This window comes from Eutrigla gurnardus, assembly GCF_963514095.1.
Source record: "Eutrigla gurnardus genome assembly, chromosome: 14".
NCBI lineage: Eukaryota > Metazoa > Chordata > Actinopteri > Perciformes > Triglidae > Eutrigla > Eutrigla gurnardus.
The window spans coordinates 6,972,319-6,992,736 of NC_139937.1; the positions used below are offsets into that span (position 1 = coordinate 6,972,319).

The following is a 20,418-nucleotide window of genomic DNA, read 5'->3' on the forward strand; positions in this document are numbered from 1 at the left end:
AATAATTGTAATCGGTAGTAAAAATCAAATATAACCCATAATAAATGTAGTTATTTTACATACATTAAGCATTTTAAAATATACTTAAGTCAAATTAAAAGGGAAAGTATGCATTATGCAGCTGAAGGCAAGGTCACAGTGTATATTATATCTGTTAATTTTGTGTTGCAGCTGGTCACGGTGGAGCTTATAGATTTGGCTGTTTGTGTCCATATTTTCCACTGAATTATATACAAAAGCATACAAATGAACTACCCAAGTTATTAACATGCACTTAAATACAGTACTTGTGTAAATACGCTTAATTAGAGGTAAACTGTCATCTTGGTAACACGTTTCTTCCACCTGTGCTGCTGATTGGCTGTCATGCAATACCGCTCCAAGACACTAGGTGTGCACGAGTGCGCGGTCGAGATTCCTCTCCTTGGGGTGCTTCATTTGTTTTTCCTGATTGTCCGCTCCTCTTTTTGATCTGATCGGGCTGTGTGCATTGTGGGTTACCGTATGTGAGTTTGTAGCCAGCTAATCGGCTAATTGTTGTCGCTCTTATTAAAACATCGGGTAAGCGAATATCCTTGTTAGTTTGTTTTTCGTTTCTCGTTTGCTGTTGTACCAAACAGCGAAGGTGAGGCTTGTTTTGTAAATGTTCCGAAGCCACGCTGTGCCATCATCAGTTTCCTCCTAACGTTAGCAGGTGAGCGAGGTGCCCGACGGTGCAGTAAAGTCATAAATTCAATTTCATGAAAAAGTTGTTTGGCAAGATCGACGGAAAACAAAAGAGAGAAGCAAACGGAGGTCCGGGGGATCAACCATAGATGTAGTGGCTCGACAGGTAAGGTGACGTGTGTGACATTCCCTGTTTTAATTTGATAACAAACATATATTTTGTTTGAAACATTAAGCATCTGTATGCTAATACTCACTCTCTGTTTGCTACATCAGCATCCAGTCATGTCCATTGAATACACCATTGATATCCAGCTGACGGAGTTGGGGTATCCGGACATCCTACAGACCTCGGTCAGAGAGACACCCTGTCGCTCCACGTCACCCGATGACTCGTTCCCACCCAGTCACACTCCCACCTCCCTTTCGACCACACAAGTACAAAGACTGCTGGTCAGAGGACAGCACTCGGTGGCTGGCAAAGAAGCAGGTGCAGCAAAACAGACCCCCAACGTTAAACAAACCACAGCGGTTTCCCCGTCCCCTCTGTCGGAGAGCTGTACGCCTCGAAATCCCACACAGGATCTACAGGATGGACAAGCCATCAAAGGCGCAGCGACTCCCGAGGAGTCAGAGCCCACGGTGGCCCATCCACAGCTCAAGACTGAACAGGGCGGCGATGGGACTGAAGGCGTTGATGGCCGGGACGCTTCACAGGTGGCTTCAACAGAGATGCAGGATGCGGCGGATGACTCCGATGACAGTGAGGTGTCAGAATACTATGAGGAAGAAGAGATCGACGAAGAGGAGGAGGAGGATGAGGATGAAGTAAACAATGGTATGACTCATTGACTAGTGTATTAGTCTATACTGAAACAGAATCTTTAAGCTGATTTCAATTATAACTATTTTGTATTGTCAAAAAAATGTACCAAAACCAACAACTAATCAATCTTTTATTAGTATATAAGTATTGTCTGGGAACCAAAGCCTTACAGCTTTACCACTGCTGAGTGTACATCTCCAATATTACATTGATCCGTTGGTACACCTTTAATTCCCTTCTGTTCTACAGAGTCGAGTAATTCCGGCGATTACTGCTGCAGTGTCTGTGATCTCCAGCTGGCCTCCAAATTCAAGCTCCAGGACCATATGAACCTGCACACTGGAGCACGCCCGTACTGCTGTGCCGAATGTGGGAAGCGTTTCTGCCAGATTTACAACTACCGCGTCCACCTACGCACGCACGCCCAGACCAAAGTGGATCCTCTCCAGTGCCGCGTGTGTCGAGTCGGCTTTGCGTCCCAGGACGATTTGAAAGTCCACCTGTCCACAACTCACTTTGAGAATCAGTTTTACGAGTGCGACCTTTGCAAACACGTTTTCACGTCCCTGAAGGAGTGCGAATCTCATGTGCAGTTACACAAATGGAGGCTGGATGTCACGTGTGAGATATGCGGCCGCAATTTTGCCACTCCAAAATCTCTCGCCCGCCACCGGAGGGTGACGTGCCATCGCAGTTTTAAATGCACAGACTGCACAAAGACCTTTCCCAAGAAGAATGCACTCCTGAAACACAGCTTCTCCCATCTCGGTTTGTTGCCTTACACCTGTATACGATGCCGCTGCCACTTCCGCCTGGCGAAGCTGTACCGCAAACACAAGTGTGAACCCGAACGCATTCATTGTGTGGCATGTCTGAGAGAGTTCCTCAGTCAGCAGGACTTCCAGCAGCACAAAAAGGACACGGGCTGCTGGGGAAATCAGGAGCCTAAAGGGGACGAGATCAGATGTTTGGAGTGTGGACAGAGATTTGAAACTACCGAAGAGCTGAAGAAACACGCGGGGGCCCATCAGAGGGTGCTGAAATGTGCTGAATGTGGAAAGGGTTTCAGGTCGGCCTTGCTGTTAATGTCCCACATGGGCGGTCATGCCGGCAACTCGCCCTGCCTCTGTCAGAGCTGTGGACTAGGCTTTCCCCACCAGCAGAACTATGATAGCCACCTTAAGACCTGTGGACAAACGCCCCAGCCTGCGGTGAGTGTGTGGGACATTATGGGGATGCAAAGATTAATAGCAATACTTGAACAATATTTTTTTTTGTCCATCCAACACAAATCGTATAATGCTTCAAATGTGTTTCACCTCGGGCCTCACCCAGCGTCACTGAAGGGTGCAGTCAGAAGAGTGTTTTACACACAACAGTGTCCTGAAGTAAACCTGTACACCAACAACAGGACGTTGACTAGTCAGCAGAAACAAGATTATTGAAGGGTTGTTAAGTTACTCTTTAAACTATACGATGCTACCTTCAGCATGATAAAGATCTGATAGGAATTATTCCAAATAATATCTAAACATGAAATTGCAGAGATAGGTCATCTTTAACTGTGAATGCTATCCGCTTTGTTTGTTATCATAGTTACATTGTTGTCGTCTGATATGCAAAGTGAGAACAGGAACTTCAACAGCCCAAATTAGAGTTTGCATTTTCAGGCAGGAATTTACAAAAGTCTCACTGGTATCAGTGTTTGCTTACCATTTGTTTGCCTGATTTTATTTTCTGGATGTTGATAGAATGCTGTTTGACAGCCCAATCTTCAGAATCCCCTCCAGACATGTATTATGAAGCGTAACGATTCATGTGTAGACCTACGGTTTTATCTCAGGAGTTCAATTACCCTGTTAAAATAGCTGGAAATTACATTTCCTCCTCCTACATCGTGGAAACATCCACAGAGGGAATATGCAAATATTTTACATCACTGATAAGTCTTGATGTAGTGTAGTGTAGTGATATCAAAGGTTTAAAACCTCAAGCAAGTTTCAGGCCTTTCCAATTTGATTATACTGGCATGTGACACTTGTGTTTTGTGTAACTCTTTCAGTGACTGGGATTTGTTGTGTTTCTCGTTTTAGAGTGCTCCCAAGAAACGCCAGACCTCAAAGAGCTCCTCATCTGAGACCAAAAAGGTTGATGTAAAACCAGACTCATCGAATCTAACCAACGCAGCTGCCGTACCTGCTGCTGCTGTTGTGAACTCCTCTGCTGCACCAGTGAAGGGTTCTCCTTCCAGTCCAGGACCTGCGACTGGGGGAGTGTCTCCTGGCTCTGGTCCATCAGATGGATTATGGAAGCTCACCCTGAACTCGCAGCCTCCTCCAGGTGTTAAACTCGTCGTGTTTCTTCCTGTCTGTGCAAGTCAAACTGACGGCCTAACGCACACTCCTGCGATCTCTCCGACGCTGCCAGTTCCAGACATGCAGGGCCAGCTTCAAAACACTCCCCTGCCTTTGTCAAATGAACACTTAGGAGTGAACGCCGCGCTCGGAGCGCCGGCGAATGGCCCCCTGAATTTGGTATCTGGGGTCAAACGGCATCGAGAGTGGGAAGCGCCTTTGGATTTGTCTCATAAGTGTGATTCATCCAAGTCACCTCTGAGCAACACTCCTCCTATTAAACGTGAGCTGGGAGAATGTGAGGTCTCAGGAAAGGTTAATAGCAGTGAACAAGGAGAATGTAAAAACGGTTATAGTAAAACGGTTGTTAAAATAAATCCTGGAGAGACGGCCACATTCCCTGAAGGGAAGAGATTTAAAGTGGATCCCCTGGATCTCTCCAGTTTTAATGTTGATGCAACATCCTCTGGACTGATAATAGACATAAAGAGCGAGCCTCCGTCTCCTGGTCCCGTTTGTGAGCCGTTGTCATCCACTTCTTGCCGGCTGACGGAGAAAGAAATTAAGATGGAGGTTGACATTTCACACCCTACTGAAGAGAAATAAACGTAACCTTTTCAAACGGTTACATGATGCAAAATAATAATAATAATAATAATAACAATAAAGGAAAGAATAAAATTCCGTCAGTGGTCACATTCCCTACTGAGGGTTGTGTCTCAATCCTGAAAAGGACACACCTACTGCTGTACCTGTTATTCTACAGCTAGAATGATAGGCTCTCCAATACTGTATATGTTTCTGTCTGATCTGTATATCTACGATCATACCCTCCTATAACTTGGCAGAACTTTCTACTTTTTCCACTATTATGAATAATCTTAAGAGATCTAATTTATTTATAGCGGTCATCTGTGACTTTTGGTTTAGAATAAGAAACATTCCAAGCTATTGCTTATCTTAGCATTTCTTTTGGTTGTCATTTTGGTTTGTTTTGGTTTTGGATTACTGTAACTGTCGTAAAGCCGATGCGATATCAGGCAGGAGTTCTCGCTGCATTAAAACGTTTTCCTGATATCTACCGTCATTTGCTCGTTTGGGGAAGTTGTATCCTTAGGTTTTTGTTAATGTGTTTTAAGTCAAATGAAAACACTGGAGTTCTTAGTATCTGGCAGAAAACTTGAAATCCTATGCGTATTTCTGTAAAGACACTTGACCTTTTATTACTATGTTGAATATTTAATGGGTTGAGATAAAGGGACTGATCGATTAATAAGACATCCCGTCACCTTGTGATATACATTTGCTGAATCTCTGTTTTTTAAGGCAAATAAAGAGTTGTTGTCCTCGATGCAAGATCAGTCGATATCTTGTTTCCATTATTGTTGTTCTTAATCCTAACAGTCGGTAAGTATTGTACAGAAAGCTCTCAGAGATTTGCTGCATGTCATTAGGTCTAGTTATTGAGATAATGTTCCCATTTTGATTATTCAAAAATAACTTCCTTTAATATATGAAGATGCATTTTGTTCAATTAGATGTTTTGTATTGAAATTGGGATTCTAGTTTTCTCAAATCTGAGTTTTCTCTGTCTGAAGAAAAAAAAAGAAAAAGACTACATCTCCTGTCACGTGACTGAGTGACCCGGAAATACAAGTCTGCTCAGTGAACGGGGGTAGGTTACAGTATGTGTGTGTCATAAAGAAGGTGTATTATTTTTGTTGCTTTCAGTGTTTGAGCCCCGCCGTCTGAGTTATTGAAATCGACGATTTAACGGTTCAGCCGTCGATCGGACGACAAAACCCGCGTCGGTTTAATTCATGGACAAAGAGAAGTGTGGCGACGTCGTAAGTAGGAAACCCCGTTTTGTTAAATGTGTTCAGAGAGGAACCGATGTGCGCAGCTGAAGTCGTGACGCCTCTAATTAACCGTCAACACGTAGTGGACTTTGTTGTTGTTGTCATATTATTATTATTATATATATATTCTATATACACGGAGTGCATTCAGACTTTGTAACTGTGCTTGTACTTCTTGCAGCGCGCGCAGTGCTCCTGGATGGAGGTGCACCAGTTCATTGGTGACTTTATCACATCTGGAAACGTCTTGCAGGATCAGCCGGATGTGCTGAACGCGGCGTGGGGCGTGGCTGCTGCCGCCGCCGCTGCTGGTGGTGTTGGTGGTGGTGGTGGTGTTGAGGCTCTGCGGTTCAAAGCGGCTACACTTGAACCTCTGCAACAACCTCGACCTGCACAGAACAAGTCAGAGGCACAGCTGGGCCGACAGCTCCAGCCCGGGGCCCTGCAGAGGAAAGGAGAGGCCAGAGACCGGAGAGACGGTTAGAGCTTAAAGAATGGCTTGTCTCAATCATTTTCTTGTGTTAATTTGATTGTAATTCCTATTTTTTATGTCTAGATGTGCATAATGCCTGCACCTGCCCTGCCTGCCCTTACTCCACGTCTCCACCCACCTTTGAGACTTTAAAACCCAGGCAATCATTGTCCTCAACCCTTCGCATGGATGCGGCGTGCCACCCCAAAGACCTCAGCAGCACCGCTCCCATGAGCCTCAGCATGTGCTTACCGGACGTTCCTGAACCAAGCAGCACCACATCTGAGCTTGAGACCAGGGCGTCCGGTCGGCCGCAGAGGGAGGGTGCAGACAGAGGGACTCGGAGCCCGGAGCAGACTCCTCCTTCCAGAGCGTCCGTGCCCCACCTCTCCATGTTTCCCTGCTTTTGTTGCCATCGCAACCTCCAGACCTGCGCTCAGATACTGAGCCACCAGGAAGGGACAGACCCCCTATTTTCTCACGCCCATCATCCCTTTCATCATCACCACTGTCCCATGACCTCTTGTTTACCTTGCCCTCAGCTGGCCCGCTCCCGTGCACCACAGCTCTCTGGTCCTTTTCCCTGTTTGCCTTGCCAGCGCTCCTTCCCTGCCTGTACTCAGGTCTGCCACCACCAGCACAGACAAACGCACACTCAGCAGCAAGAGGAGAGAGGCAGGACGGCTGCGACCATGTCGTCGCTGCATCCCTGCATGCACTGCCCTGCCTCCTTTTCCAGACCGTCCCAGTTGCTGCAGCACCAGCGCGCAGAGCACGCCCACAAACCACCCGGCTTCCTCTGCACCGAGTGCGGCAGGGCCTTCAACTCGCACAGCAACCTCCGCATCCACCTCAATGTGCACACCGGGGCCCGACCCTACTCCTGCTCCGACTGCGGGAAGAGTTTCAGCCAGTCAGGGGCTCTGAAGATCCACAGGCGGATTCATACCGGCGAGAGGCCATATTCCTGTGGATTCTGCGGCAGGGGGTTTCCCCATTTGGCGGGGGTCCGGGCCCATCAGAGGACCCACACAGGAGAGAAGCCCTACTGCTGTAGCCAGTGTGGGAAATGTTTCACCCAGTCGGGGGCTCTTAAGATCCACATGCGCATCCACACGGGAGAGAGGCCCTTCATCTGCAGCTTCTGCGACAAAGGCTTTTCCAACCGCTCTGGGATCCGCTTCCACTACCGCACCGTCCACGGACTGGCCCCCGAACATGCCAGAGAAGCTGGGGCTGGGGATGCATATCGGGGGCCAGCAGGCCGCGGTTATCCGCCTGGGCGTCCCAGGACTTTTCCATCAACCAGCGTCGGACTCAACACTCCTAACAGTTCACACACAGCTCCACAATCCAGAGAGCCTGCTGCATCCGCTCATGCTGGTAGTGAAAGCAAATCTCAGTCAGAGGGAGCGAAGCCAGGCGGCAGCAGAGAGGGTCTCCTGTACGCATGTGAGGACTGTGGCCTGCGCTTCAAGGATGCCCCGTCCAGGAACAGGCACCAGGCTCTGATGCACTACTCCTCTGAGGGGAAGGAGGAGGAGGAGGAGGAGGAGGAGAGAAAAGAGTTGAGCTTAAACAAGGGGGTCGACGACAACGGTGGAGAGTAAATTATGGTTGTAGGTGCATTAACTTAACATAAAGAACAGAGTAAATGCAATGTATGCTGTAGTTACAGGTGCAATACACAGGATTTTGAGTATTTCCTATGCCTCTCGTCGGCTCTAAACCGCTGAAACCAGCATGTGATCACAGTGCAGAGTGGTGCCCGGGACAAGATTTTGGCACCATAGTGTTCTGGTTTCTGTTTGTAGTGCTAGTAGACTCATCATGTTTTAGTTAAATGCAGGTTAACAGTCCTTGGGGGAGCAAAAGAGGCACAATGTATTGGCTTAAATTCAATCAACTCAGCGGCTATAATCTGAGGATAAGTTAGGTTTTTATTGGCTTAAATGGGCTTGTAAACTGGCTTGGCACAGAAAAGGAAATCTTGACTGGTTACACCAGAAGCCCAGAAATATAGCCCCTTGTCCCCAGTGGTCTATCCTACTTCAGGCTGACAGCAGATGGGTTTGGAGAATGGCCAGCTGGACACACTCACATGCACAAACGTGCACGACAAGCACACACATGCCCGGACCAGCTTTGTACTTGACTTACTTCTCTGCTCCACTTTATCTTCACACAGTCGATAGTTATTTTCTGCTATGTTAAGGCTCTGAATCCTGTATGTTGTACCTTTTAAAGCTACTACGAGGAACTGTGTTTTTGTGTTTATGTTGGCAGCCCCTGTGGTGAAAAGTGGCTGAGCACCAGAGCCCCTTTCGAAGACCACTCATTTTACTGCAGCAGGGCCTGACAGTCTGCCCCACGTATCCTGGTTCTGGTTCTTCGCGCCTCCCTTCCCTGGTCGCTGCTGGAGTCTCAGCTGAAGGAGTCTCTGGTGAACCTGCACTATTTCATCTGATTTTGTGAGGAATTTGACCTGGTGGCTCCAATGAAAAGTATTAATAACTCTAAAAAGACAATCTTGTCACTGATGGTCATATAGAGACATAATTTAAATTGGTTTCATAACCAGTTAAGATGTCCTCACCATATTGCTCTTTTCAATTTGAAAAGTATTTGATACAGCTCTACTTCTAGCTCAATCATGCCTGTTTTCATAACAGGTTTTTACATTTATGATACTTCAGATTGGTTACAATTTTTGCCATTAGCGAGGCATTCAGTTGCCAATTTGTGCAGAATCATCACCGCGGCAGGCTTCAAGTCTAAAATCACCTTTAACACCTTGCTGCTGCAATCACACACCAGGCCAAGTTCAAAACGATTTCCCTTAACACAGTTGTTTTATTGTGCCTTATTCGACAGTGGGAGAGTTCAGTGAATTCAGTGCTAAATGTGACACCCCAAAACTTGTAAAAGCACTTCTGAAAATGTTACTAAAAGATCTCCAAAAATGTAATTTTTGGAGATTTAACTGCCAGTGGACCCTTATTATATTAAATGATTTGTAAGAGGAAAAAGTACAATTTTCTACCTTATTCTTTTCTTTTTAATTGTGACCAAAAGCAATACCATATCAAATTATTTAAATTAAGGTCTTTAGGAATTTTTATTTTTAACACAAAAAAGCTATGAAAAACCAATGGATTTTGCACAGCATCAAAATAATTCAAAGTAGGGAATTCAGAGTTAAGTAAAATTAAGTTGCTGTATTGTGACAAAACAACAACTAACAAGTCCACATAACTGGAATTGTTTTTTAATGTTAAGATTAGGGTCTTGCTCAAGGACACTGCAGTAGATTGAATCAGTGGGGCTTTTGTCCATGTAAAGACAAGTCCTCCGTCCTAATCATGACCCCACCTTGCCTGTTGTGCCTTTCTGTGTTAAACTACAATACAAGCATTTAAAAAAAACATTGTTTGTTTGATATTATGTATGTTAAAAAAATGGATGACAATTATCTGAGGAGTGAGAATGAGCAGACAAATAATTACACAATCCATTGCTGTTTAAAGCTCAAGAGAGCCACCTAGTGGCTAAACATAATCATTGCAACAATCTTCACCACTGTCACATTGTACCATTTATAGTGCTTCTAAAATGTTTTTTTAAAAACATGTTTAAATTATACATTGTGAATACAATGTTTTGTGAGGACAAGTAACATATTTAATCCATTTTTTTTTTTTTTTTTGCATCAACCTGTTAAATACACTGCATACATCGCTGTATAGGTTTTCTGAAAGTGCAGCTTGTGATTAAACATTTCAATAAACAGCATTTCTGAGATGCGACTGTACCTGCGTTTTCTTTGTGCATCGCAGGATACTTCCGCTGTACAACTGCATACTTTGTGTGCATCAGAAATACTATGGCTCTCAGATCATTGTGCACAACTGTGTTGTGTACCCTCATATATGCATCATGGTCTATACGTGACTACTCAACTTTGGGTACATCACTCACTGGAAGTTCAGCTCTGTCAGCATTAGTACTGTCTGGACAACACTGTCCTGTGGTCCCAATACACATTTTAGCTCAGGAGTCTTTTCTGAGCTTGCTGTGTTCATTAAGTCTCCTCGTATGTGTGCTTCTGTAGTAAAGAGTTAGATGATTTTGGCTCAGCATAGACCACACTGACGGGTCGTGGGCCGTTGGCAACTAGGGCAGGAGTGCAGTAGCCGTTGGATAGCATCCTGTGTGAGGGGCAGTCGTACTGAGCGTGGCTGGATGTTGTCCTGGTACCAGCAGTAGGTGCTGGTGTATGAGGTCCATGTGTATTGCCGTGAAACATCCCCGTCAAAGTCGTGAGGTTGGACTCGGAGGTCAGCTCGCTGAATGGGGTGGCATACTCGGGCTCCGGGGGAAGAGGCTCGGTGTACTCTGGCAGACTGCCAGGAGTGTCGTAATGGTTGAAGGCGAAGGGGGTGGTGTAGCCCTCATCTGAGGAGGGCCTGAATGTTGACCCAACCTTCTGTCCAATAGCTGCAACAGTGGGCTCTGCATAGTCTGGAAGGATAAATAGGGGGAAAAAACATTGGATTTGTATTAGACTGAAATGCAGCAATCACTGGCATGGATCTATATCTGACCAATGGTTCTGTCACTTGCGAGGTTTCTGGTCCCAGGCAAGAAATAATCCTACATATAACCGGGCATGGAATAGTTGTTTCTACTAGGTTTTATAAGGATTAAACAAGTAAGAAATAATGTGTTAATTGGAGAGCTTTCGGGGGGGCTGGGAGGTAAGGAAGCTGTTCCCACCTGTTAGCAGTCTTTGTGCAAACTTAGCAGACAAAATTTTTTTTTTTTTTTTTTTTTTAATATGCAACTAATCCTTGTTACATACATATACACACACACGTGTATGTATGTATGTATGTATGTACATTGCTGTCACCTTATACAACTGCTAAATGAACCAGGATTGAAACAGAATCTTTAAAACCATTAGATTAGCTTAAAGTACCTGTAAAATACTGTGATAACATTCTAAACTCAAGGTTGACTTGCTCAGCTATTCCCAAGCCCCGGGATAGTTAGTGAACCTTGAGCTTCCCAAAATCAAGAGTTAACTTCTATGCATATTTCATGTTGGTGCTGAACCCATTTTAGTTCTATATCTTCAAGAAATAAGATTAAATGAGCTTTAAAACATTGTTGCATCCCCACTAATACTCCAATACTGTGATGAAAGAAATTGTATTAAATAGGTCTGAGTTGTTACCATCTAGACATGACCAAAACCCTTTTAGGATCAATTGCTCATTTGCATCTGCAGTTTCTGGGAAATGACTCTCTGACAGGGGCTGACAGTGTAACGCTCAGATCCAACCAGACCCTACTCTTTGCCCCAGCAGAAGAGGCTAGGGTGTGGGAGGCCTAGACCTTACTTATGAGGCCACAGGGATCCTCGGAGCCAGAGCTATTTTAATGAGAAGGGGCTTTAGTGAGGGCTTTGATTGTCTTTGCTTTGACCCTCTGTCCTGTTTATCACTGGACCTCTCAGTGAAGGGCCCCCTTGCTGTGGAAGGGGATGAGGGAGGTAGCGAGGGGGGACTGGTGTTGGCGGGGGGTGTATGCTGAGCGCCCTTTATCAAGCTCCAATTAAAGGGTCTCTTTCAGAGAGGCTCCCTGGACCAAAGAAAGGAATGTTTATAATGCGTCCGGGTGATGGGCTGAGCCGGGGGAAAGAATGGACAGCCCATGGAGAGAGCTGTTTGCCTGTCAGGCCTGGCATGAGCTCTTCAAACTGACCACTGAAGCCAGAGACTGTTGGAGCAGGAAGGACGGAGGAAGGAAGGCAGAGAGAACGACTTGAGATCACCAGTAAACTCTGAATGGGCAATGAAAACACAAGCTAAAAGGCATCAGCTGATAATTACAGCAGTGTGAAAAAGTCAAACCGGTTTCTATGAAGTCTCACCATTAAGAGGAGGGCTAGGTAGAGCATCGTGGACATTTCGCTCCAGAGGGTAAGAGATGAGCTCCGACTGTGGACAGGAGAGACTCTTCGCCTGGAAACTCTGACAACCTACTTGACACACCAACACACATAATCAGGCTTCTCAACAGGAGATTGAAACATTCTGGAAAACAATCAAAGAGCAATTGACTTACTCGTGGGTAAGGAGTACTTCATTTGTGATTCTTTTTTCCTACATGGAGCAAGAGATGACCACAAAATATTAAAGTATTGTACATACTAGATACCATTTTTCCGTAAGTGCTATGAGCATCACCATTAGAGCTGAAGCCATTAGTCAACTAATCAGTAGACAGACCAGTTGTTGATTGAATAACTGATTAATTAAAAATGATTTTTTTTTAAAAAGATCAGCGATGAATAATGAAAATAATCACCAACGTAAGTAGCTTCGTCACCAGAAGTACTTGGGCATGAATTAAATAATTGTGTTTTAAATCCATTTCATTAGTGCGTAGAAGTAAACTGTACTAAATAAATCATTCCTTACAAGTTCGACAGCATTAAAATAAAATACCTTCTCTTCCACCAGACTCCAGCCAACAAACAACTGCCGCACATTATCAGCCCCAGGACCACGCCCACCGCCACTATCACTGGCTGACTGGAGCCTGCAGGAACGCAAGTGTCTGAGTGAGTCAACAGCGTTACAAGTGTGAGGCTCTGACGTGTATTCTTCCATGAAATAGACATCTATACTCATTGTGCACATGTGAAATTAGAAAGTGATTCAAATACACACTCAGTCTGGTCTCCACTAACACTGGACCCTCCGTGGGGGTCGGAGAGGGGCTGGGACGGGGGATACCCATGTCATCTTTAATGGATGGTGATTCTGTCCGGGACATGATGACATCAGGTGTACAGAAAAGAGCTCACGCTGCTTGCTCATGATTTAATCAGATTAAGTTGATTCTGGATAAGTAGTGAGAATACCCACCGGCGTCTGGGCGTGACCTTGGCGTGAACCTGGCAACCGGACAGCCGAGGACTTGCACCCGAGCCGAAGCTCGACCGTGCCAGCTCAGTGGCTGTAGCCGCACGAACCGAGCCACCACAGGAGGGAAGACGCTGTTGATGACCCGGAGGTGGCCATCAGTATAGGCCTGAAACTCCTGGAAACCATGACAACCAAGTTACTCATTCACAGAGAACATCAGGAAGCCTACAGTATAGACTCAGTGGCCACGTGAGCTCTGTTGGAAGTGAACATCAGTGAGTATGGCACAATGCACACCTTTCTTTCTTTGCTCAGAGCACATTTGTAAAGCTTCCAACTTTTCCTGTCCTTGCTGTAAAACAGGCTGTAGGATTCTATGTAGTTCTCGTTTGATCCCGTTGTTATTATCCCTGAAAGAAAGAGCACATTTTCTTAGTGCAACAAAGTACAGTAAGACACTGTGGACATCAAAAACAAACTGAAACACTTTGTTGGAATTTTGTCGTATTAGTCAAGTTAAACATCAAAGGATAACTCTGATGGTATAGTTTTCTCATTTCAATAAATCCCATGAAAAGTACAAACGTGTTGGGTCCCATCACAATACTCTTTGACCACCCTGTCTATTCCCCAAGCTCATTGGTTCCTACTGAAGAGTTAAATCTTTAAAAACAGGTCATTATTGGAGGTTCATTAACATACATTTGGTGTGTTAACAAATATTTCTGGCAGGACGCAGCTGGAAGGTGAATGTGGGATTGAATTAGGAATTACTATGTTTTTTGGACAACATTGGAGGTCAGTGGCACAGAGGAATAACCTTCTGTATATCAGGCTTTGGATAGACACACAATACTTTCAATGGGATACATTCCTTGTTTACATGGCTTAATGAAGGTATATTAAAATGTTTTAAATAAGAAGTCTTGTGTGTCTGACAATATCAACATTGTTTACCTGTGACAGTGCTTCTATCAGGCAGCCCCAGCTCCACCCACGGGTTTGGATCATTGCTGTCTGCAGCTTGGCTGTTTTTATCCCAGAAAGAGGAGGCATTTAAACCAGAAACACTCAGGATGTTGTTGCATTCTGTTGGGCACCAGAGGAAAGGACGGACCAATGAAAGTGGTGCGTTATGTAAACCAGCGTTGTTATACACAGCAACATTAGCCAATGAACTTCAAAGTCATGCATACTTTACTGCAGAAACCTTTTTTTGCAGACTCATCTTCACTGCGATCATGAATCGCATGAATCAAGAAGTTAATTTTTATACCACAGTGAATTAAAAACTTTAACAAAACTCTAACATACAACAGCATATATTTAGTCAGGGATAACATTTGGTTGCCGTAAATGGGTTGGAGCATGTAAAAACACCGAAGCTCCAACAACATGTAGTGATAAATGTCTTTTCTTGCTCATACCTCGGCTGAACAGCAGCTTCTTTTCAGATAATGATCCCCTGTCAAAAGAGGACAGTTTCAAAGGTCAGTGCGTCTACGTAAATATAAATGAAATATAAATGAATTCGGAGCTACTATCACATCAACGTGATCCTTCATTGTGAGATTTACAGCAGACGCACATTTTTGAAAGAATTCCATTGGCAAAGGTGGATTCATAAAGTGTAAGACTCCTCCCACGGTTCACAGAGACACGCCCTCCCAGACTATCAGATGCAGCTCCAGCATGGACGGCAGACTTGCACAGGACCGAGGTCTATAACAGACAGGACACATGTAGCACCTTCAGACATGAAGTCAATTAATATTTAAAAAAAAAGATGTTGCATACAGCTTGGCCAAATGACATGTGGTTTACTTACATCTCTGTAACCCTGTTCAGAGTTTCCCCACACGTCCCCTGTGACATTCTTGCATCCAGCAGGGCAGTACACGCTGAGAAACGGCCAATAACATGTGAGAAACACGTCCTATTGAAACCGGATATATAAATATAAATGTGTTGATCAACTTACCTCAAATGTGGCGAGCTAGAATGAGATCCTCGTTCTAAACAAGAAATGAGATCTGTGACGGTAAGAAGAGATAGATGTGCGTTAAAACCACTGAGAACTAATTGAAACACGTCTTAAATACGCGTTGATGGACTTGAATAGATGGCGTGGGACCCAGCAACTCAGGCTTACATAATAAAAGCCTCCACCACGCACAAACACGTTCTGTGTGAGACGGGCTCGCATTGCTCTACGTGTGCTATATTAGGGGATGAGCGGTCATCGCTGTGGACGTGACTGAGCCCTTTGTTGCCGGGAGCTCGTCACAGTTCACGAGTACAGTGAACAGTCCTCGTGTGATCACAATTAACAGACGGTGGTTTGTGTGTCTGGACACGGGCTTAGGCTCCAGACACAGACGGATTTCATAAACAACTCAGTAAAAAACAGGAAACTATGATACATACTGTGCAGGACGGATTACTTCACCCAGAGAAAAGGAAATTATCTCTAATGATAGTTCAGCATTTGGACCAAACGAGTCCATGTGGTTATTAAAATGATACGCGGGCAGAACCTCAACAATTGTATCATTTTCTAATTGAATCCGTACGATCCACATTAAAACATGTATGTGTACACCTTCCAACCTGCTGTTACATTGGCAGAGAACGTTGTGGATTTAATAACTGCTAGGGTTGTAACAAACACGGGATGGTATTGGGCTTGCAGTGGTTAACGGGCGAGGAAGAGGAGGGGGAGGGGAAAACAAGCCAGCCACTCCAAGGGACAGAGCGAAGCCAGAGGCCTCACTCCATTCAGCCTGAGAGAGAAGGAGTCCTACCCCTGCTTTCTGAGCAAACATGGCAGAGCAAAGATAGCGATGGAGGATGAATGCCAAATAAGAAGTGACTCACAGACTGGCAAACTGCACATACAACACATGAGGACAACTATTCCCACGGACGTTGGTGTTAAAATGACACCAGCGTAAACTTGTAAAGGAGCAAATTTGCGAAATTCAATGCAAACTATAAATCAGGCATTTGGTGAGCTGTGTGCTCTACGTGCTCTGCTGCAACACAAGTAGTGATAGCTGAACAACATTCATATGCTGATTATAACCCTGTAAGCGCCTCACAACTAGGAATCAACCAGTGACAAATATCTTACCTGGCTGCTGGTCTGTGGCGTAAGACAGTAGAAACCCTCGTCCAGAGCGGTGTGGGCCCGACCTGAAGGTTATTGTCACTTCATTGCTTTTAAGTGTCACATTCTTCTGTGAAGCATCAAGCTTCCCACACACCGGACCTGTGGACACGCACACCCACAAACTGCATTTGTCAAAAGCACAAACACGCACGCTGTTTTACCACGCCACGATGTTCACGCCCGCACAAACAGCTAATGACTCTCATGAATCGTGAAACATTGTAGATGATTTATGTCGGGCTAACCCCACCAGTGTTTTCCTGTCATACCAACAACTGTCTAGTCGAGAGCAGAACCATGTGGACTGCATGTAAGAACCTGCACCTCCCCAGCTGAGAAAAAGGACATAAAACTCATGAGCCAGGGTCTGAGGAATCCTAGAATAAACACTCAAATCAGCCTAACAGAATATTTCAATCTCCTCAATCGCTCAGCCCTCCTTTTCGTGTCTAGTCACATTATTTTATGCCCTCAAGACACAATTGAATACACCTGGTTGGAGAATGTGCATGTGTCTGTTGCGAAATTGGGTTCGCCACTTCTGTCAATGTGTCAAAGGAATGGCATGCCAAGTGTGTATTCCACAGCGAGGGAACGTCAGTAATGACACGGAACATTAAAAGTCTATTAGCAGGCATTTCATAAAAGATGGGAGATGAGGGAGCACTTCTGCAACGTCTGAGACACATCAGTGGTGGATGACCTTACCCAGACTGATCTCCCCGCTCTTGTCTGTGATCACAAGAGAGCCATTCCTGCAGCCTGGACTGCTTTCAATGTCAAAATCCCCAAACAGCAGTCGCAGCGTTCGCCCCTCTAGCACTCGAAGCCTCCACTTACACCAGGTGTTGCTGGGGTAGGTGCCCGGGTAGTTCTGAGAGGCCAATGTGCCCGACTCTGTGCCCAGCAGTGAATGCCCACAGCCATTACCTGAAATAAGACAAGCACAACGGGGAGGCTGTGATGGGGAAAAGACAGCAACTCACAAGTTAGATCCAACATTAGGACACATTCAGGGTTTCAGTCCAAAAGTAGATGCCAACCGCTCGCTTATGAAGTATGAGTATGAAGTGGAGTCATTGTTAATGTTTCATGTCAATACATTTTTCACAAAACAAGTTGTCTGAGGATTGAATCTACAAACTATGAGTGTTTATAAGTTAAATCATTAATGTAATTAACTAAATTGGATTTCCTATTTGACAATATTCACTTCTTACAGCATCCAATGGCTGCAGGTAATGCATCTTTTTATTATGGATAAATCTATTTTCTCAATCAATCATTTGGTTATTCAAAATGTCAGAAAATAGTTCAAAAATGGTCCATGGCACAATTTTAAGGAGCCCATGCTGGAATATTCACATCAGTAGTTTTGTCTGACTAACAAGTCAAAACCAAAGATGCTAAATTGAATATTTATAATCACTAAAGAAATCAGCAAATATTCAGATTTGACAAGCTGGAAGTGAACTGATTTCCAAAGGTTTCACCTAATAATCATCTGTTGATTAACATTGTTGATTAATAAACCGATTGCTTCAGTTTTTATAGTGAATGTCATTCCTGTTTACAGGTACTGACTGACGAACAAGACATTTTAATTTCTCACAGAGCTAGCGGATATCTAAAAAAAACCTGAATAGGTTTCACTTCTCCAACATCTGTGCCAGGCAAAGAGTTATCCTTTGAGCCAAGCTTAAATAAAGCTGAAATCAAACAACCGCAGACAGTTTCGACATGAATTCTCTGACTAAATACACAGAATATTAAGGGCTTTGTTAATGCACCAGGATATGTGAGTAATAAGTCTCTTCTGAACATGTGCAGCACACCGGGCATGTTTATACTCTTCTGATCATAACAGTAAGATGACACAACCACATGTGAGGAAATTACTCCACTCCACACACAATGACCTGTACTCTGGATATATTGTGAAAGATATTTCTGCTAAGATTCAATACAAATAAGTAGTTATTTTTTTTACTGTTTGTAAATAAATGTTGTTTTGAGAGAAAAGACAAGCAAATAGATCAATAGTGTGTTTTTTATTAGTATTTTTTGAGCACTACTCTCTTTATGAACGATTTTTCGTGAATGTTGATTCATTACATCCTCTGACCTGCGGCCACTATGACTAACACTTTTAACTGGAACAGAAAAACACAAATATTTAGATATTGCAACATCCCTGTTGGTCACAGAAAATAATTCAATTCCCACAGTGGTCATATGGAGATAAGTGCTGTGGGGGCGGCAGGCTAAAATCCTACCCCCCTTAAACGTCAAGCAATGAGGTGTTCCAAGAATGGTCAAAACCTGGAAAAGGCACCAGCATCCATCTAAGCCTACGCATCACCCCTGTCCTTGTCTTCCTTATAAGGCTCCTGGAGGTTTGTTGAGGGGGGGGGGGGGGGGGGGTAACCTTCCACTCACCCTGTGTCACACATCCTGCATCACACCAGCCCTCCCCACTGCTTCCCGACAGCTCTTCAGCTCATAATACCACAGACCCATGAATGTTATTGTCCCTCCACAGCTCCCCAAAGGATTCCCTGGAAATGCCACAGCGACGTACTGCAACCGCGGGCAACGGAGCACGGATCTGTCACCTTCCGGTGCGAGGCCGCGGAGGCTGCAAAGCCGGGGAAGTTCTGGGTGACTGGTAATCTTCCCCTGCTCACTAGACCCTTTCACCCACAGTCTGTCTCCAGGCATATCTCTTTCTAGTTCCATGCAGAGAGCGACCTGTGTTTGTCCTGTTCCAACCAGTTGGGAAAATGTAGAAGGTGAATTACAGAAGAGTCGAACTGGGTGGCGGGATAGCAGACAGTCAGTCAGAAGCAGTGAACATTGTTTTTTCCACTCCAGGCTTTGCTGGCAGGTCTTCGCAGGTCCACACTAGCAGACAGGATGTTCACCTGTGCTACCTGTCACTACATTGCCGTACATCCTGTCTTGTGTGTCAATCACAACGTTACAACAATGTTACAACACCCCCCAAACCCTGGCCCCACCAAAGCCTTTTGTATACTTGCCAGAAAGCATGTTTGTGATTCAGAATAACAAATTAACCCTGGACTTAATCATCTTCCGATGTGAGGAAACCAAAAACCCCAGGGGGACAAAATTGTGGTCCGGCTGAGTGTTACAGTCACAGTCTGCTGGGCAGTACGTTGCTTTTCTATTTGTCTGTGTATATGTATGGTCAGTGTGATTCATGCTGCACACAGACTTGACCGTTTTTTGGAAAGAAAAGAGAAGAAAAAAAAAACCAGTGGGAAAAGTAAGCTGCTAGCTGGGATCAGTAGGTAAACATGCACAGGGGAAGAGTATGTAAAGAATGCTGCCATGACATCAAATGTCGACCTTTTCTCGCCTACTTCAAGGTGAAATACAGCATTTTGCCCCTAACCCTAAACACAAAATCATGAAGTCAGACTGATGTGAGTTTCTTCTGGTGCATGACATTAAAGTAGAATCAACTGCGTAACTTTGTGCATGACAGAATACGAGCGTGTGGTCATAATAACACCAGTTAGCATTACAGTTTGGTGATGTGAAGTTAATGTTTGCACGATCATCACTAGCTTACAGAAGGAGGCAATGTGTTGCTGCTGGTCGCACTTCTGCCAATGTTTTACACTAGTTGTGTCACTAAAAACCCTCAAATTAAGGACAAACGAGCTATTGATCTGTCATTAGCTATTTGTGACCAGGAGTAGTAATAAGCAGGCTAATGCAGCTAACAAGATGTTTGAAATATCGAACATCTTATCAAAGAGCGTCAACAAGATAGGTTTTTCTTACCCTCCTGGCCGTGAGTGCCTAACGAGCAGACGCTTAAAGCCACCCAGAAAACGGTTATCAGAGACTTCACAGCATCCCGGATGTTTTCGCACTTTGCCAGCATGATTTCCAAAAGCTCCCCGTGGAAAAAGTAAGGTGCAAACCCCGACGGCTCGAGCTTCTGGCCGCAATAAAAAGTTAGAGTACAAAGTACTGGATATTTACTATTGGACGCGAGGCGTGAACTCCTCCTCTCATTGGTTCTCCGACAGTGTCAATCAAAGGACCCTAAGCATTCCATTCCCATATAAGGGGTGGGCTGATCCGAGAACAGCCGTT

General features: G+C 44.7%; 3 protein-coding genes across 8 annotated transcripts; 2 read left to right on the plus strand and 1 right to left on the minus strand.

The window, feature by feature from the left end:
• The first annotated feature begins 466 nt into the window (after positions 1 to 466).
• Positions 467 to 5,182, plus strand: LOC311024462 (uncharacterized protein). 3 transcript variants are annotated; one of them, XM_084026876.1, is made up of 5 exons: positions 477 to 561; positions 692 to 832; positions 943 to 1,504; positions 1,742 to 2,703; positions 3,586 to 5,182. In XM_084026876.1, exons 3-5 carry the CDS (start codon positions 952 to 954, stop codon positions 4,450 to 4,452), a joined length of 2,382 nt encoding a protein of 793 aa, XP_083883002.1. In that variant the 5' UTR covers positions 477 to 561; positions 692 to 832; positions 943 to 951; the 3' UTR covers positions 4,453 to 5,182. The 3 variants fall into 3 exon arrangements, with proteins under 3 accessions (XP_083883003.1, XP_083883001.1, XP_083883002.1); XM_084026877.1 differs by having other exon boundaries at positions 467 to 837; XM_084026875.1 differs by having other exon boundaries at positions 467 to 832.
• A 337-nt stretch (positions 5,183 to 5,519) lies between these two features.
• Positions 5,520 to 8,603, plus strand: LOC311024182 (uncharacterized protein). The gene is made up of 4 exons (XM_084026476.1): positions 5,520 to 5,693; positions 5,887 to 6,184; positions 6,262 to 7,796; positions 8,464 to 8,603. The coding sequence occupies exons 1-3, from the start codon at positions 5,667 to 5,669 to the stop codon at positions 7,785 to 7,787; spliced, it is 1,851 nt and encodes a 616-aa protein (XP_083882602.1). The 5' UTR covers positions 5,520 to 5,666; the 3' UTR covers positions 7,788 to 7,796; positions 8,464 to 8,603.
• On the minus strand, positions 7,883 to 20,295 carry LOC311024180 (discoidin, CUB and LCCL domain-containing protein 1). Of its 4 annotated transcripts, none has more exons than XM_084026470.1 (15): positions 20,101 to 20,295; positions 16,996 to 17,217; positions 16,249 to 16,386; positions 15,097 to 15,148; positions 14,944 to 15,016; positions 14,704 to 14,837; positions 14,543 to 14,580; positions 14,073 to 14,204; positions 13,413 to 13,525; positions 13,116 to 13,290; positions 12,918 to 13,010; positions 12,693 to 12,804; positions 12,310 to 12,347; positions 12,116 to 12,226; positions 7,883 to 10,698 (listed from the first exon to the last, which is right to left on the minus strand). In XM_084026470.1, the coding sequence occupies exons 1-15, from the start codon at positions 20,201 to 20,203 to the stop codon at positions 10,259 to 10,261; spliced, it is 1,974 nt and encodes a 657-aa protein (XP_083882596.1). In that variant the 5' UTR covers positions 20,204 to 20,295; the 3' UTR covers positions 7,883 to 10,258. The 4 variants fall into 4 exon arrangements, with proteins under 4 accessions (XP_083882596.1, XP_083882598.1, XP_083882599.1 ...); XM_084026472.1 differs by having other exon boundaries at positions 7,884 to 10,698; positions 12,693 to 12,786; positions 20,101 to 20,294; XM_084026473.1 differs by having other exon boundaries at positions 7,891 to 10,698; positions 12,116 to 12,223; positions 12,693 to 12,786; positions 20,101 to 20,285.
• Positions 20,296 to 20,418: the final 123 nt, after the last annotated feature.